Source organism: Lipophrys pholis (assembly GCF_963383615.2).
Source record: "Lipophrys pholis genome assembly, chromosome: 7".
Lineage (NCBI taxonomy): Eukaryota > Metazoa > Chordata > Actinopteri > Blenniiformes > Blenniidae > Lipophrys > Lipophrys pholis.
In genome coordinates, this window is record NC_137638.1 from 17,089,999 (window position 1) to 17,108,827 (window position 18,829).

The following is an 18,829-nucleotide window of genomic DNA, read 5'->3' on the forward strand; positions in this document are numbered from 1 at the left end:
ATGTTTCTGTTCTTTCTTCTAAGCTAATTCACAACAAATGAATTCATTTGGACACAGATCAATAAAAACATGGTATTTAATATCACAGTTGGCACAAACCAGTCAGATACAGTAGCTTGCAAAAGTATTCGTACCCCACGAGGGGTGCCAGTGGGGCTCAAGACTCATGATGTAGGCACAGATTGACAATTCAGTTATCGATTGTTTGGTCAATGTGCCTTTTCAGGCCAATCGCCTTCTTCCATCGGCCCTATAAATCCCAGTCTGCTACTGTGAAAGATGAGTGAGGTAATTACGTGTAGTCCCTCATGGGACTCGGGTGTGTTGCAATACCTCTGTCCTTAGCATCTCCCACTCTTCCACTGCAGCTGCACTCAGCCATCCCACCCTACTACAATCACATTATTTCTAAACTTTAATGATCCTGTGTTTACATGAGCAGCATTTCATGCAAATTTAGACATTTGCATGGGGCAAGTTCCATCAACAAACTTGCTGGAGTGCTTTCAATATGGAAAGATGTACATTAATTGGAAAACTGAGTCACATAATGACATTCATTTGTTTGTTTATGCCGAGATACTTAAGTATAAGCAGAGATAGTATAATTTACATTAAAATAAAGCAACAGATTCCATTACTATTTTGCCTCTGAAGGCTTGCTGTCAAACTGCATGTCTGCAATTTGGAATAACGAGGTTTTGATGAAGGACAAGGACAAAAAACCTTTACACTATTTAATGTGTGTTCGTTTCATATTTTGAAAAACCTGGGTAACCCTGGTTCTCAGAAGAGCATGAGCGCGATGTCTCACTACTTAGCAGGTGCTCTGTGGCATGCAGCTTAAAAAAATAAACTTCACATAAGTTGTGGAGACCCCCTGGATCTCACTGAAGTTTAGCTTAGTTAACATGCACTTGTGATTCGCAGCTATAGCATATGAAAGTCCTCCTTCTTGCTGAAGAGGAAAGTTGGGTATTTCCTATCGAGATTGAATTTCCTGTAAATACTTACTGTACTTCTGCATAGTTTACACAAACAATGCATCTTCAGAAATTCTGTGATCCATCAGTACATTCAGATTAATAATAATAATAAATATTTGGATCATTACTCAAACTTGTAAATCATACAAACATACCTATAGATTAGGTGAATATGTGAAAGTAAAGAGTTTATTGGCTCTATTGCAACGAGTGGACATTGAGCAAATGTGAATGGACAGACGCAGATTGTATCACAGTGGAATACGACACTCTGTCATGCAATTCATTTTAATCAATGATCTTATTATTGGGGGAAAATTTATTTCAAGTTTTTAACAGAAACTTGGTTAAATGAAAACAACAGTGCCGCAGTGCCTCCACACTTCAGTTTTATCAGCAAGGTCAGAGTGTTCAGGAAAGAAGGTGGAGTAGCAATGCAAACAGCTGTCATATGGAAAGTCTGACTCTTTTGAACATGTTGCGCTTCAAGTTTTCTTGCCAGGCAATACAGACCACCAAAATACAATGTAAAGTTCTTTCATGACTTTAGCAAACTACTGACTGTGGTATGTTTTGATTAGGATTCTCTTGGACAGACACAGATTGCGTTGAACATAAAAACTGTTAAAGATTGAAAAAAAATGTTTGTTTAGGTGCTGAACAAAAAATGCATGCACTTTATAGATTATAAGGTCTATATTTCATTTTGTTCAGCACTTTCTGCCTCCTCACCAATGTATTAATCCCGAGGACCAAATTCAGCACCATGGGTGACTGGGCCTTCTGCTCCATTGCTCCCCACCTGTGGAATTCCCTTCCTGACCATTTGAGGGCTCCACAGACTGTTGATTGTTTTAAAAAGGGACTAAAAACATTCCTGTTTTGTAGCTCTTGATGATTTTCATTGATGTTTTTTATGTTCTTATTGATTTTATTGCTCTTTCTTAAATGTTTTATGATGTAGCTTTTAGCCGATATTGATTTATATTTGTAGCTATAGTCTGAATGATTTTTCCAATCATTATATAGAAATCTTGTCCTGTTGGAGTTTGTTGTAATATCTGTATTGCGAGTTATATCTCAAGCCTACATTTCTCAAGAAGCCAAAATATTTGATAGAAAAAAAACCACTTGATCCACTATTTTCTTGATTTGAATTATTGGAAACTAAAACTGCCACACTGTTACATTTTCTTTCAAAATAAAATTTACAATTCTGTATTCTTCGTAAGATTAAACAAGAATTAGAGTAGTGCAAGCATTTTTTGCATATTATATCTTCTTTGGATTTCTTTTTACATTTTATTTAAAATTGTTGTCTTTTAATTATTTTGTGTTTATTTGTTTTTATTAATAATTTGGAATCACCCAGCAAGACCTTATGCACTTGATGCTGCATAGCTAAATAAAAAAACAATTTTATTGATTGTGGGCTGAAAAAACTCCCATTTGATTATATTTCAGATTGACGCCCAAGGGGTTTATTTTGTGAGAAATAGTTGGTGTGACTGGGGACGATGTTATTTGCTAAACCCTTGTTGCGCCTCTGTGTGGAAATGAGCAGTAGTGCAACACAGACACCAAACTGGGTCTACGATTGGCGATTGTTATCTATTTTCAAATGAAAAATGCAAATGAAATTTGTAGGTATAGACTCTTCAGCAAAGAGATAGAAATGGCTCACTCACAAAATGTTCGGTGTAAATCTGGTAACATGCTCTTATCGGGCAATGCGATCTATAATTCATTAATGATGTGTTCTAATTGTTTTTCTACTTTTATGGCCGCACACTGTCTAAATCCCACCATATCGGAAATTATAATAGATTAATTTTACCGTATTTCCACTGAACGCCTCATAAGTGTAGTTGTATAACATCCTACAACACCTGAATGCAACACATGACTCCGAGGTCACGTGGTAGCTGACGTCAGTCAGAGCGTTAGGAATACACGTAAGGTGTCATGGAGCCACACATATAACACCACCGGCTTTCTGATACCACCCGTCCTTCACTGAGACCCTCACACCGCTCCCGGACCTCACTGGAGCCCGAACTGCTGCCTCCGTGTGCTGTCCATACATCCCCCCCTCCGGACCGAGCCGCTTCACGGACTGTGCGCCTCTTGTAAAGCTAACAGGAGTTAGCACTGCTAACCTAGCCGTTGAACTTTCACCGTCTCTGTTCACCAACGAACGTTCAACCCGAGTCGTTTAACCGAACCCGACCGACGAAGCTCACGTTAGAACCGAACACAGCGGCGCTCTCTGTGCGACACGACACACTGAACCGAGGCGCTCTGGCGGTTAGCCAGCCCCGGACTTCCGTGAGTCGTTTGAGGTCATTCCGTGTCGTCTACCGGGCAGAGGCGGCTGTTGTCGGGCAGCGGTCATGAAGAGTCTCCCGTACTTCTGTCGGGGAGAGGTCATCCGAGGCTTCGGGAGAGGGAGCAAGGAGCTGGGGATCCCCACAGGTGAGCAGGCCCCCGGTCAACGTTCTATGTGCACTTTTCAACAAGATAACCTGCGTAGATCAGAATGTATCGCCACCTCACGGTTAGTTATTAAACATCTGTCCGGTGGTGGATTAATTTATTCTGACTACACGCCCCGTGTACACACCAATGTTTGTTTTCACCAAAGTAAACCTGAGTTATGTAACTGCAGGTGGTGAGGTCAGTGATGCTTCTTCGTTATAAACTTTGTCATGATGGTGATGATTAAAAGGAAGTGTATTAAAGTGTCCAAAACAAACAACAAAATGTGTGGGAGTTGTCAATGGGACGTTTCGGATTTGTATAAACTAAAGAAAAAAAAAAACACCTATGTAAAGCGCCTTAAAATAAAGTGTTTTAACAGTCACATTAGCCACTTTAAAATCAACTTTAAATAGAGTAAAATGGACCATCTAATCGAGAGCTTAAAATAAAATATCTCCATACAAAAGTATAAACCTGTGAATAAAAAAGGTGAAAATTCGAAACTGATGAAATCCATTGTGTGCTAAATCAGTTCAATTGACCAATGTCGAATAGATTACACTGAAAAGGAAAGGAAGGTGTTTAATATTCCTCTCGTCTATTGCAAATTGGTTTAACCTGAAACCAAGTCTCAAATGGTGTTTTAATTTGGGCTTCACAGACATTCAAGTTCAAATCAAACTACAGTACATCGGCTCACATGCTGCTGATGCTGTAACTAAAGTATTTTTTTTTTATTCATTTGGGGTTTTTTTCCATTTAGGCTAAAAACTCTAGTGCAAAGCTTGAGATCAAGTTTAAAATATCCAAATAGCCATTAACTGACTTTTTACTGAACTCAGACACTATGGCACAAGGTTCAAAAACATAAATTCTTTATTCGTTCCAAAACCTCCCTTAAAAAAAAAAATCCTTATCGCTGCGAAATCATTAACTGGATGAAGGTTAGACACTTCATGAATATTCTTAAGACAAACCTGCTGCTTATTTCCTCCCAACAATCATAGCAGAGGACCTGACCTAACTGGACCAATGGAGAAAATACTCTAAAAACTAATGTCAGAAATGTGGTTGCTTCAATGAAAGACACCAGCAGAAAAACATGTATATCAGTTAGCTCTAATGTTGCTGTAAATGTTCAGTTCTCTCTGGTTTTGCTTCCGTCCGTCACGTGTCTCATCCCTCTGACCTCTAGCCAACTTCCCGGACTCGGTGGTGGACTTCCTCCCCGCAGATATCAGCACTGGGATCTACTACGGCTGGGCCTGCGTTGGGAACGGCGACGTTTACAAAATGGTGATGAGCATTGGCTGGAACCCTTACTATAAAAACACCAAGAAGTCCATGGTAAGTGCAGATTAGCAGTATTCAGGCTGCTTCCAGTCAGAAAGGAAGTGTGTGTGTGTGTGCCTCATATCCGTTTCTATAAAAGTCTTGAACAGTCCAGGGGGGTTAAACCAGCGTTGGGTCTGATCACAAGCTCAGTTCTTCATTCTCCACAGCTTTGGCTGGAAAATTGGATTTTTCACAGTGGTACAGCGATATCTGAAGCCAAAACAAGAACAGATCATTGAACCTTGGCTGCACATGATTGCTCAACATTTCAAGGTTTCCACCAGAAAAGCGTTGTTTGACCGAGAGGCCCAGGGCTAACAGAGCCCTTTATTTCATATTCTGTTCAAACCTCATTATGAGAGTTGACTTGTGTGATCAATGGAGCAAGTCTGACATTTTTTATAATAAGATATTATAAACATAGTACATTTCAATGAAAAGATTCAGCATGAGAATTTCCCCCATCATGACTCTTTGAGCCCAGATGTTGCTCTGCTCAAAATGTAGCCAGTAATTCAGTTTCATTTGGGGGTTTTCACATTTGTCACTTGCTCAATAAGAGAGGTTGGCTCTTTCATAGTGAAACTATTGGATCACAAAGGAAACTACCTTAAGTTTTCTGAAGCACCTTTCCTATAGAGACATGTCAAACAACGTGAACGTGAAACCCGTCGGCCCTCCGCCACATCCTGAAGCAGCAAACTCTTTTCTGCATGTGAGCACAACGACACTCATTGTGTTCCGGCTTCTGAGTCTTCTTCGCTTCAGTTACACCAAAAAGCTGCAGACTAATCAGAGTCTTTTGATTTATTAGGGTCACATGCTGAAACTTTTCCGAATGAGGGAAGATCCCAGGTTCATCCACAGTTCTGGAAATGTTGCATTATTTCATGTTTTAAGGTTGATTAGACTTTATTAGTCATTAAACATCAAGATTTCATCTGTTAGTCCCCCCCCCCCCCCCCCCGACTGTGGAGAAGTGGGAATGTTCTAGAGCGTGTAGAAGAAAAAAGACTCCTGTCAGGCGAACAATACGTCCTGGCTGAAGTTGCATTGTGTTTTATGCATTTTTCTAACCTTCCCATTGTCCGACTGTCACCCTAAACGTTTAATTGGGTTTACTTCAGCCCACACACAGGAGCTCCTGCTTTTATCACAGCAGTGTTTTGTCAGCGGGGGAAAGTCAAAACGTGATGGAGAAGTGCTGAGTCCACTGTAAAGGTAGAGCTCTTTGTGTTGAAAATAAGAAAGGTAGCACACTTTTAGAGCAGCACTGCTTATTGTGAGTTTGAACACAGGAGCAAGCGTGGAGCTTCGTGGGGAGGGCAGCCCTTACTTTATAAAGGACCAAAGTTGGTACACAAAGTGTTTGAAGACATATAATTTGTTCTGGTGAGGCTTAAATCTGGTTTAACAGCCATTGCCATTCATGATAGTTATTGCCTTAAGATATTCATGTCCTAAACTGTAATAAATGGATGTCAACTTGCATAAGTAGCTGGTTCATTTTCACATTTATAGTTAACTTAAAACATATAAATATACAAAAAACTTACAACTGTTGTCTTTATATGTTTTAATGAGCCTGGTCGGGGCGCAGTCTGCCAGTTCAACCCTGAAAAGGTGCAAAAGGTTTTAGCCTTTTAAATGTGCAGTCCTCCACCAGATTGTTTAGTTAAATCTTTCAGTATGAAATGATGTTGTATACTTCTCTTCACACTGGTATTCACTCACTGTTTTTTTTTTAACCTGCATAATTACCTCTGGGTTTGATTACAAAAGCTTTGAAGTAACTTTTGTCATATCGCTTCTGAAAATGCCTGTAACTTTTCTTGTTTCCAGGAGACTCACGTCATTCACACATTCAAAGAGGACTTTTACGGAGAAGTGCTCAGTGTAGTGATGGTGGGCTACATTCGTCCAGAGAAAAACTACAGTTCACTTGGTATGCATTTTTATTTATTTTTTTACTGAGCTTCAGGGTACAATATTTAATATGTACTGTATCATTAGTGCTATAGTATAGCAATCTATAGTACTAAAGTGACAATACTTAAATTGTACAACTGCACATTTAAGTCTTTCTAACCTCATTCGGTTTGTCACGCCTCCCCTTTCCTCTCACTGTCACTTATTCCTTTTTATGTACTGGTGAAATTTGTCCTCTATTCACTCGCCTCTGTCCTGAATGTCCGCCCTCTGTCCCTGCAGAAGCTCTGATTGCAGCGATCAACAGTGACATCGAGGAGGCCAAGACCAAGCTGGAGCTCCCAGAGCATCTTAAACTCAAAGATGATAACTTCTTCAAAAGTGCGGCCAGCTCGTCCACCGCTGCAGCAACCACGTCGCACACGATTATGAACGGCCACTGACGGCCGGCGGGGACAGCAACGCTCCACTTACGTGCTCGTACACAGGCCAGGAAAACGGATATCTTGGTAGACACACATACACACACACACACAGGTTTGTGTGAATGTACAACTTGAATTGGAAGCCTCTCCGCTCTGGTTACGTTTCGTCAAATTCATAAACCTCCAATCAGCTTTGCCGCATTTTTCTTTTATTTCATCGATGTCTCTTTAACAAAGCACTGTTCAGCTTCACTTTGGATTTTTCTTGCAGCCATTCTCTCCATTGATTGTGTTTACGTTGTGTATATATATCAACACCAGATGCCCTCCTTGGGTTTCACTGGTTTTGCTGGATTTTGAATATTTTTCGAGGGAATGCTCTGACGGCGATATAAATGTTAGTTTGAGGCCGACTCCAGTTCACACCGTTTTGTTTTATTCTGTATAAAAAGAATAACCTAAAAAGGCCAGAAACTGAATTAACATCGTCACTCTGAGGTTGAAAGTACATGACTCGTGTAGTTGGTGTGTGTGCAGATTTGTTCCTGCTTCAAGTGGTTAAAAGAAGAAATCTGGGCATTATCTTGTGTAACAGAAACCGGTCACACAGTACATCAACAGTATGCAACGGTTGAGGCTAAATGCAAGGTGATCAAGCGGATGTGAAACTGGTGAGATTTAAACTCCTGGTTCTCCCCTTTCATTTCCCTGCTTTCAGAAACTATCTTTCAATGTGACCCAAACTATTCCATTGCTGCCCAAACCGTGTCTAAAACATCAGACCAGCAACTGAATTTCATTCATGGTTCATAAATGGTAAATGGATTTCACTCGTGTAGTGCTTTCCCACCGCTTCAATCCCAAAAGCCAAGATTTTAGATTAGAGCAGATTAGCATTTGGTTTCAACAGAGTTCATGTTGCCTGTTGCGTCTGTAGAGAAACTGATTAAACAGGTTATTATGCAACTTTATTTTTTTTAAATCATTCACTGCTCCTTTTTTTTTTTGGTTTAGTGCACAAAATATAACAGGCAGAGAACACGAAGAGGAAAATGAGGCTCATAGATCTTTTCCCAAACTTGTGTAATAAAAATGTGGGTCATCCACAATTCTCAACAAATACTATGGATCAGATGTCGTTTTATTTCCCGCCGCGGAGTCTTGTAGGCTTTAAACTTCCAAAGCTGACATCACTCTCTGGTTTGTGTGCCTGTACAGCCACTCTCAAAGAAAATGTCCCCAGTTACCTAAAATATATTTTTAATGAAGAAAAATGTAAATCTTATGTGCTTATAGAACAATATTTTAGATTGAGTTTTAATGAAGAAAGTAAATATATGACTGCTGACGTCGTGCAAGAACAGCCATGAGTCACCAATGAGAGGTGTTTGAGTGTTTTCTGGTACCTGTGGACCTCATTGTGGTGGTCGTCCTTTTACTCTGTTTTCAGCAGTTTATTTACAAAGAGAAAAACAAGACTGAGGTTAAAAGAAATGTGACGCTTTATAGAAACTGTTGTAGATTATAAGAGGGAATATTTCATAACAGATACAACCGCGCTTCAATAGAGTGAAATATTTTCCAGTCTCACTTACCTGCACTTATTTGTAGTTTCAAGAGGGACCATGTTTACTGCATGTCAAATTGATGATTCAACACTGTTTTTTCCCCCACATGTGTTTATTTAATCCACAAATAAATCATACAATCAAAGAATTTGCAGTTTTGTTCTTTTCATTTTTACATGATACCAGAAACACCATTTCAACTTTGAAAATCCACACAGAAGACATATGTGTATGTTCAAACTGTTATCGCTTGATGTCATAAACTGACTTTCTTGTTGGTGAGTTTAGTTGAAGTGAAATCCACCCCTGGAGCCTCCACCTTAAATTATTTTAGAATCAAGTACTGAAAAGATGAGAAGAATCCCCCAAAATATTGCAAATCAAGAAAATATTAAGTCTAAACCTACACCTATAAGAGTACACACAAGTTCAAGTAACAACATGTAAAAATACACCAAATTTAAACAAGAATTTATACTCAACTGCACGTCAAAGATAAACTTTTAAATAAATGTGAATCACATTTGTTTTGATCTCAGGAAGACAATACAAGTCAACAGTGAAGTCAAAACACTGAGGCGAGGAGATTAAAAAAGGAAATTGTGGGAAATTCCTTTCTGCAACCTTTTGTGGTGCGATCAGTAAAAAAAAAAAAAAAGGTGTTTTCACGGAGACGAAACAAGAAAACCTGAGGAAATGTTCTCTGTAAACAAAGAGACTGAAAGGAGTCAGTAGCACACAGGCTTCCAGCACAGATGGAGAGAAGAACATCCTTCACCTTCACTTGTCAATTTGTACATACGAATGAAAACCAGTATAACACACCCAATGCTTTTATATTGATTTATGTCTAATAATTCATGTCTTTAAAGACATTTTGATCGGTGGCATTAAAAACACAATTTACTCCAACACCTATCTTAAGTGCTAATCGATCCACAAAGAATCATATTCAATATATTTTGTTCATATTATGAGAAACATCATTTCACCTGGGATTAAATGTGGTCTTTTATATTGGGTGCAGAGGTCCTTTGTGTCATTAAAAGCCAGTCTGCGCCGCCACTGCAAACATGTCATGTGGCTCCAAGTTTGATCAATTTACAATCATTTGTTCATCAGTTCATATCGTAAACACGCAATAGTTTCTTCAAGTTTGTTCTGCTTAAAAATGAAAAAAGGAAGAAAACAAATTTGCCTCATTAAAGTTTTAGCAAAAGAACTTCGAACCAGGCTGCATCATCCAACAGTAAACCACAATTATTGCACTTTAGGGAAATGTGAACAAAAAAACAAAAAGGGATGTTTACAGCCAATTTAACCCACATTGATTGATCAGGCTGCTTGTATCTACCACGTTTACACAGCAGCACCCTACTGACAACAGCTATGTTCTGCAATATTCTCAGATTTGTGTCCCAGATGTCTCTGAATGTGACCGTTGTGTGTTTTTCTTGCCATTGGGAAGAAAAAAAAACCCTGAAAATATGAACTTTGTCTAAACATGTTGGACTCTTTGATGCATATTTGATACTTGATATAATGATGTGCGTCAGGACCACAAACATCCAGTGCAAATATGATCAGAAATGCCAGCTATGGGGCTCTGACGTGTTGTTGTTTATAAGACAAACTATTGGATTAACCTCACTGAAAGGGACACATTTTGGACATAACTCTTGTTGTCCATTCAAGAAGATCTTTTCATCTGTAAGAGTAGCTCTCATCGTCATACTCCAGGTCTATTTCCTCAGCTTCTAAGAGTCCGTACTTGAATTTCCGATACACTGTCCCATCTTGTCCCATGTACACAATATCCTCATCATCGTCTTCCTCCTCCTCTTCTTCTTCATCCTCAGAATCGATGATCCTGTCACTGTACTCTCCGTATGGGGAAGTAGAGGGTTGTGACGCTGAGGCTCCATTGGTCCTCAGTTTCTCATACCCTCCGGCTTTGGTTTTGGGAGTGATGGCGGCTGTTTTTGATCGGGCTTTGAGAAAGACAAAGAGCCCTCCACCCACAGAGAGGATGAGCAGGACACAAACCGTCACAACGACTTTGGCTGAGCTGCTTTGACCCTCACCAGCTGTTTTCATGACAAAGTTGACACCCATGACGCATTCCACTGAGAGGGGGGGAGAGGGAACAGACATCACGGAAATGCCTCACCTTAGTAAAAAACCAAACTGGAGCTCGAATGAAATACTGTCTAGTCCACTGAGCCAGAAGCAAGGAAACGTTGGAAAGTTACTTGTAATTTACCATCACATTGATATATTGAAAACTCTTGTTTGGGTAATCAGTGTGAAACTGATTACACAAATTATGCGCGGCGTTGCACTCGTTCCAAATGCCCAAAATGAATACAGACGACTCAAAGCCCAAAACAATTTTCTATGACCAAATGATTATAATATGTGTCCGTATAAAATTTGACAGTGTGAGCCTTGTTTACCTTGTGATGACTCGCAGTCACAGCACTCCCTGGGTATTGGTTCATCATGGCCGTAGGTCTCGTTTCCACAGCAGCTCAAGCAGCGGCCATCATCAGACAAGGTCTTACTTGCGTGGCACACGGTGCAGTTCCACATGCCAGGACCTCGGCAGTCGAGGCACGACTGGTCACACGGTTTACAGCTTTGTTCATCGTTCCAATTGTAGCTTGTTTCAGGCTCCTGAGATTTAGAAAACAATGAGGAAGACATACCAGGCTGAGCGCGATCAACACTCATTTGCAAATACTTTTTCATCAGTCACACAGCATCCTTACCTAACGTGCAGCTACAGCTTTGATAACTTCATTCATTGCTCATTGAGAAAATAACTACATTTTAAATGAACTTGTCTTCATGAATTACCCACATACACAGTGGTTCATCAAAACGTCTTTGTGACCACCATTGACTAGCCAGTCTAATCACGGGAAGAGTATGAACTGATGAGTGATAAAGCATCTCAGGACACATGACCAAGTTCAGTTGACCTGATTCATTGTGCTTTGAGATGCCGCCTGCTTGGACAAATGAGAGTATACATAGACATAACCTGTGCAGTGCTGTACTGGCCGACGAGACACTGAGAATGGCAGATGCCGGCTATGAATGTGAAGCCGTCATAGCAGGACTGACAAGCCAGAGCACCCTCGCCTGTAATGAGAGAGAAATGACACAAAAAAAACTATCAACTGTCAACAATGTGCAGTTGTGATTTCAGAGAAAAACAGAAAGCGGGACCGAGAGGAAGACCTCACTGACAAAATATACAACAGAGAATCAATAATGTAAAACCAGACACAACCAAAACACACTGCAGCGCTTTGAAGGGACGGGCGACTTTACCGCTGCAGGTCTTGCAGGTAGGATGACACTTGTGACAGGTTTCAGTCCACTTGTCTTTATAGTATCCTGCAGGGCAGCTCTTCAAGCACTGGCTCCAATGCCTCATGTAGACGTAGCCCACCTTACAGCTCCGACAGTTTTTGTTCCCAGGACCCCAGCACTTGCTGCAGGAAGGGTCACATCGCTCACAAAGCATGCTGCTGGTGTTGCCAAAGTAACTGAAACGGGTAGAGGAGATCAGTTTAGTTATTCATGGTTTTTCATTGAGGGGGGAAAAAAAAGAGGAAAATAAAAGGGTTCGTTTATTTAACCTGTCTGAACAGGTTTCCACACAGACGCTGCCCTGCCCGAACAGTCCAGGTTTGCAGGCCAAACATTGCACGCTGTGGTGGCCGACGCAAGACTGGCAGGTGAAGTGGCAGCGCTCGCACACACGCTCATCCTTGTCCTCAGCGTAGAAACCAACGGGACACTGCTGCACACACGTGCTGTCTGATGGACACAGACAAAATCAGCTCTCCTTCGGTTGAATAATACACAACTTACTGAAAAAAAAAAAATTGTTCATTTGAAATGACTGGTTCCTTTGTCTAGTGTTATGTTTTATAGCACCCCCAAACTTTGACCTCTCTTATTGATCAGGACATCTAAAAGATGGAAAACATTCATAAATATGTATAACTACTTTAATACACTGTATTCCCAACGATGATGAGAAGAATAACTGATATCATACTTCAGGCATCTCTGAGTGAAAATGAAATCTTACTCAGTAGGAAACGTGGCGTGTTGCAGCTGAGGCAGAGGTCTTTGCCGGGCCCAGAGCATCGATGGCAGGATGAATGACATGGCTGGCACTCTCCCTTCTGGTCAACGTATGAGGTCAAGGGGCACTGATGGAGCGACACACAGTGTCCGCTGGCATCTTTGCGCCTGCTCGTGTCACAGGTGAGGCAGGACGAAGGCTCATAGCCTGAGCAGGTCAGACATGACCTGTCACAGTCTGAAATGATAAGGAGCCATCAGACGCTGTCCTCCCATCTTTGCAAATAAATAACTTTTACATTCATATTGTACAAGTTTTGCTTTCCCTACCTCGGCATTCATTGGTTTTGCTATCGTAGTAAGTGTGGTCAGGACACTGAGGGAGACACTCTCCATTGTAGCGCACAGCTTTTGGGTTGCGACACACGTCACAGTCATCCAGGTCTGGTCCGTCACAAGAGGCACAATCAGGATGACAATGCACACACTCCTGATCCTTCTCACTGGGGAAGTAGCCTTTAGGACAATCATCCACGCATCTGTCATCAAAGAGGAAGTAATACTTTGCACATTCTGCAAGAGAGATAAGAAAAGAAAAGAGCTTGCATGAAAACAACAAAACCTAACTACATTCAACTTTTACAGATCGTCCTATCGTCTCTGTTGAGGAGTTTTTAAATGAAGATTTGAAGCCAAACATGTCGAGCTATTTCACGTCACTTTTTACCTGGAATTGTGCAGAAATTGCATTATCGAAGAAACTCGGGAGCTGCTGTTTTTTTTTTTTAAACAATCCACATGACAAACATGGATGATACAAAAAAGAATAATCTTAATTTGGCACCTTCATGCAGTTCAAATCAGCTCAGACTTTAAGTCTCAGGGATTTGACCAGATCTGTGATGGTGTCACATTAATGTCACTTGTAAAAAATTGGAATGCTTGAAAGAATTAGTCTAATCAGATAGATTGTTTTGTTTTTATATCCAAGACCTAATCATATTCAAGACTTAATCTTTCAGTCATGTAAGTCACATATATCTATCCATTATCATAAAAAAAACAACCATTTATAAGGTAAATTAAGAGATTATTACATTGGCAGGTGAAAACGAAATGAATCAAAAAGAAACAAATACATTTAAGAAGAAAATATAATACTAACTATATTGTTGTGTCATAAATTATAAAATGTATTCAGACTGACTCATCCTCTCTTTGCCAGCTCCTGTATTCACCTTTTCCCCAGGTCAGCCATTAGTCCTCCGGTCTACTGCTCCTTTTCTCCTGCAGCAGTCCCACTTGACTTTACGGCCCAATTATTTGCAGCCCAGTAAACTCTCTCTATTTACTGCCTGACCCTCCACTGTGTCTCCTTCTTCGCCTCTTTTCAGTTACTAAAACACTCAGTGAAGTCACCTTTTAACACCTTTTGAAATCTCCATCACTTTTAGTACGTGCCTCCCCGGAGCTCGGCTCCCCTGCTCCAGCAGCTGCACTTACTCTTACAGAGGCCGTCCTGATTGCAGTCGCTACAGTGAGCAGAGCAGAGATGGCACTCTTCGTTGTTAGCATAATAGCCGTCTGGACAGTGAGCCTTGCAGGAGTGATCCAGCAGAAAGTGCTGCGTTTCACAGCTCAGACAGGTACTGGGATGGTCCTGGCAGGATGCACACTCTGGTGCGCACGGCTGACACACGTCACCTTGAGGAAACCCTCTGGGGAAGAAGCGCAGAGAGAAAACTTTCACTGATGTGCCATGATAGTTTTGTGCGGACGTCAAAAAGTGAGACAGCGGGAGATTCACCTCGGACACTTCACTACACACACGCCCTCGTGCAGATAAAGTCCACCGCGACACCGTTGGCACTGTTTGGTGTCGTGGCATGTCACACACCCCTTCATGCAGTCCTCACACTTCCCGGAGGTCTTGTTGCCAAACGTACCGGGTGGACAGCGCACCATGCACATCTGCTGAGCCGTCAGAAAGTGATCTGGAGGCAAAACAGGGTTGGGATTAGATTAGCATGCTGTGATGGCTGGATTCCTCATGTTCTAGGATGGACTAAGTATTATCTTATTTCCCATCCATCTATTCTGACAATCATGTATTTAGATTGTGGAAGGAAGCCAACTTGGCCACGTATTGGGGACACAACTTACAAGGAAAACACGTGTGGTAAAAATCAATCTCAAAATATGCATTTGAGGCCAATTGATGACACTATACTTCTAAATTGTCTGTGACAGGACCGATGTGACCCAGACTGTAACCTGCCTCTGTCCACTGCAAGTTGGAATCTGTTTCAGCCCATTGAAATCAGAAGTAGTATAAAGTGTTACAGAAGAGCTTTTTGTGTGTGCATGGAAATGTGAATGCTTCTCGTCTCGTCTCGTCTCGTCTCGTCTCGTCTCGTCTCGTCTCGTCTCGTCTCGTCTCGTCTCGTCTCGTGTTATCTTTTACCAGGGTAGCAGCTGCTGCAGTCTTCCTTTCCTGCACCGTAGCAAGTCTTACAGATGGAGTGGCAAAGCTCACATTTCTTCTGACCTGGAGGCAAAAAGATAACAGAAGGACCCTGATGAATTAAATATGACATACATATTACATATACAGTAATACAGAACAGTCATCGCATTTCTCTTCCGGGTTAGGATTAGTGTTAGTTCTTGGTGTCAACGTAATGAAGGTTTAACATTACTGAATTAGAAATAGAGGAAAATTTCATTTGACTGAAAGCATAAAACTGCCTTACTGCCTCTGAAGTGATTCTCGGGGCACAATGTGAACTCTGCGCCCTCCACACACTCCCCGTTCTTCAGTATGAAGCCGTCCTCGCAGGAGTCACAGTCGTCATGACGTGGTCCTCCACAGGAACGGCAGTCACGGTGACACGGCTCACACTCCTGGCTCTCCTCATCCACAAAGAAGCCTTCGTCACAGTGAGCCACACACTCTCCGGCTGTACACACAAATAGATACTTAAAGTCCTCCAAACATCATAAAATCACGGCAGGACAACTGACACTTTTTTTTATAGTTTGTGGGATTTTATACAGTGAAAGAATAACATTTTTCAGAATTGACCGGCAGCTTTAAAATAAACATTTGAGTTTGATTCTGATTCACATAAGCACAATGTACTAATTTTAGAGTTATCAATTATTATAGGTTTTCATGCTTTCAGTTTACTGGTCCAGCACCTATTGGGATTGCAGCGGACCGTATCTGACCCCTGAACTACATGAACTCCAGGGGGTTTGGCACCTCTGCCCCATACATAAAATTGAGAAAAGAGAGATGATAAATAACAATCCTGGCGAGGTCTGACCTGGTTAAAAAGAAAAAAGAAGAAGACAAATAACTATTCAGAGGTCAGCATAAATCATTGAGCAGTAGCCTGACAAGCAAACTTATGACCGACAGGTCAATAGTTCAAATCCCTGGGCCATCAAGATGAAAGTGAAATCTACGAGCACTGCAGAAGCCCAATGAACCTACTATGTGAACTTTAGTGTATGAAATAAGTTAAATGCAGAGAAATGATCTCTCCAATGGGATTAACTGAGTAACTTTAGAATCACAGAGCGGCGTGAAAATAAAACAAGGAAGAGACGTATTAACACACGTATTATATGTTGTTAAATCAACGATTTTGCGAAGTCGTGTAGACTATACTGTAGAGCATTTAGAGATAATTATTGGTGAATTTAACAGTTTGATAGTAGTTTTTCACAAGTATCTCAATGCTGAGTGTGGTATATGGAGCCACCAGCTCAGTGAGAAAAAAAGGAATTAACTTTCCACTGTGAGTTGTTTCCAACCTCAAGAGAGGAAGTTTGTCATTACAAAAGGTCAGTATATGACTGAACTCAGCAAAATCAGACTTGGAGGGGACTTTCAGCAGGCTGTGTTGATACATGATACAAGCTGCACTAAAAACGATATCAAAAATCTATTTTGAGTGATTATTTGACTGTTTAAAAACCATTATCTAGGAAATTATACTTTCATATGTAGAATCTGTGGTCATACATGCATCATTGTGTTTAATCTCCTGCAATAGAAAACATTTGGGGTCTGCAGCTACTTTGCTGTATTTTTTTTAAATGTTTGAGGTTTTATAACAAAACAGATTAATTCTAACAAATATTACTGAAATGCCTTTTACATTTATAAAATTCAATCATTGGTTTTCCATTTTTTGTTGCAGTTTCTTGAACCTGAATGTTAAAGACTGAAAGCTTCCTCCACTGTTACAGCCACTAAAGCAGGTTCTTTACACCCTGTTGGATTCAGGAAATTCTTTCATTAATCTCAATCAATGAATCCTGTACGCTTGCTTTTGCTAAACCTACATTTAAATCAAAGATTTGAAATTAAAGTAAAATAAAGCATTGAATTTTGCTCTTTTTCACTGTTTTTAGAGTGACCACATTTGTCATGTTGTTTCTATCTCATTTACAGTTCATCTCATCACAGTGAGGAATGTGGTTTCTCCGACAGACAAACACAAACAAACACATAAACTTTGAAAAATCAGTAAAGCGCAGCATCCAAATGAGGCTCAAAACCCGTGCACACAATTAGAAATGTTCAAGTACAAGTTGTTTTCTACAACTTGAAAACCAAATTTCCCGTTTATAAACTTAAATGAAACTAGTTTAGTACTTACCATTGACATATTGAGGTGTTATATATGAGCTTTGACTGTTGGCCCTGTTACACGTTTGGATTTTCACTGAAGTTGATGTGACCAAACCAGTTATTACAGGAATGGCACTCATTTCCATTCAAACATCTTAAAATGTATGATTTTATAAAAATAATCGTTCACTTATTACTTTTCACAATCAATATCAAGGAAAATCAAACTTGTGACTTATACATATCCAACCTACGCCCACATATTTGCATTGACACATGGACATAGCACAAATGGTCCAAATCTTACCAGAGACATAAAATCCATCCTCACAGAGGTAGCACTGGAACTGGTCACAGACTTCACAGTGGTTGTCTTCACATGGAACACACTGCATGGTTTGGTTGGCACTATAAGTTCGATCAGGACAGGAAAGGTGACAGTCGCTCTCTAACCTGGCACCGAACAGAAAGAGAAGAATCTGTATGAGGACAAAGAAAATATGGAGCCTGAAATCAGATATGAAGCTGGTAAAACTTACTGATAGAAACCAGGTTCACATTTGAGGCAAATCATTTCATGCTGAACATCTCCACTATCGTCTGTGATGAAGAGCAGAAATCATTACAAATAGATAAACCAACACATATGTATAATTGGGATGGCTCTGTTTGAAACGTGGTAAATACAGATTATCAGATGTTCGTTTGGGTTTAGATGTTGGACTCAAAATCGTATTTTTCACAAGTGAGGTGAACAGGAAACCATCATTCCGGTCATGTTATGATGAAGTACACTTATGCGTGGTTCAGAGGATTGTCTACTTCAGACACGGACAATTACATAGAACAAGAAGAAATGTGGTTTAAAGAAGATATGAACCAGCTGAATTGCTCCGCATTTACAATATAAATTTGATGTATTTTGAAGAAAATGTTGATTTGATGCATGGTGATTCAATAAACCAAATGTAAAGACAGATCAGTAAGCTCTATCAATGAACTCAGTGGCCATAATTCTCACATATCCTGAAAGAAGAAGTCCCATTTTGGCCTCATAGTAGAGGAAATGACATTTCTGTGATCCCCAGTTGACATCATTCACATTCCTCCACATGGATGGACAACTGGATTCAATTCAGCGAGTGGCCAAGGAGGTAAGGATACTCAGAAAACTGAACTTCACGCTGCGCTATGATTATTGTGAATACCGACTGCGCCACCTAGAGGCTTTCTGGGAAGGAACAGACTGATTCAAGCAGCAGTAAGTGATGTATGCAAGCTGAAATCACATTCTCTAATGAATAATAACAGCTGTCTGTGTGTATGGCTCTGTGAGATATTGTATGAAATATTATT

The 18,829-nt window shown here is 40.5% G+C and overlaps 2 protein-coding genes across 2 annotated transcripts; one reads left to right on the plus strand and one right to left on the minus strand.

The window, feature by feature from the left end:
- Window positions 1-2,890: 2,890 nt before the first annotated feature.
- Window positions 2,891-8,867, plus strand: rfk (riboflavin kinase). Its single transcript, XM_080467781.1, has 4 exons — window positions 2,891-3,461; window positions 4,663-4,814; window positions 6,645-6,747; window positions 7,014-8,867. Exons 1-4 carry the CDS (start codon window positions 3,380-3,382, stop codon window positions 7,172-7,174), a joined length of 498 nt encoding a protein of 165 aa, XP_080323907.1. The 5' UTR covers window positions 2,891-3,379; the 3' UTR covers window positions 7,175-8,867.
- On the minus strand, window positions 8,824-12,275 carry LOC308112330 (proprotein convertase subtilisin/kexin type 5-like). The gene is made up of 4 exons (XM_080467780.1): window positions 12,064-12,275; window positions 11,771-11,871; window positions 11,181-11,400; window positions 8,824-10,850 (listed from the first exon to the last, which is right to left on the minus strand). The coding sequence occupies exons 1-4, from the start codon at window positions 12,257-12,259 to the stop codon at window positions 10,429-10,431; spliced, it is 939 nt and encodes a 312-aa protein (XP_080323906.1). The 5' UTR covers window positions 12,260-12,275; the 3' UTR covers window positions 8,824-10,428.
- Between the last annotated feature and the right edge of the window lie 6,554 nt (window positions 12,276-18,829).

Coding starts and splice junctions, on each gene's coding strand:
- rfk (XM_080467781.1), top strand. CDS start 3,380: ATGAAGAGTCTCCCGTACTTCTGTCGGGGAGAGGTCATCCGAGGCTTC. Junction 4,815..6,644: donor AAAACACCAAGAAGTCCATG/GTAAGTGCAGAT, acceptor TCTTGTTTCCAG/GAGACTCACGTCATTCACAC. Junction 6,748..7,013: donor GAAAAACTACAGTTCACTTG/GTATGCATTTTT, acceptor CTGTCCCTGCAG/AAGCTCTGATTGCAGCGATC.
- LOC308112330 (XM_080467780.1), bottom strand. CDS start 12,259: ATGCTTTGTGAGCGATGTGACCCTTCCTGCAGCAAGTGCTGGGGTCCT. Junction 11,872..12,063: donor TACCTGCAAGACCTGCAGCG/GTAAAGTCGCCC, acceptor CTCTCATTACAG/GCGAGGGTGCTCTGGCTTGT. Junction 11,401..11,770: donor GCCAGTACAGCACTGCACAG/GTTATGTCTATG, acceptor TCTAAATCTCAG/GAGCCTGAAACAAGCTACAA.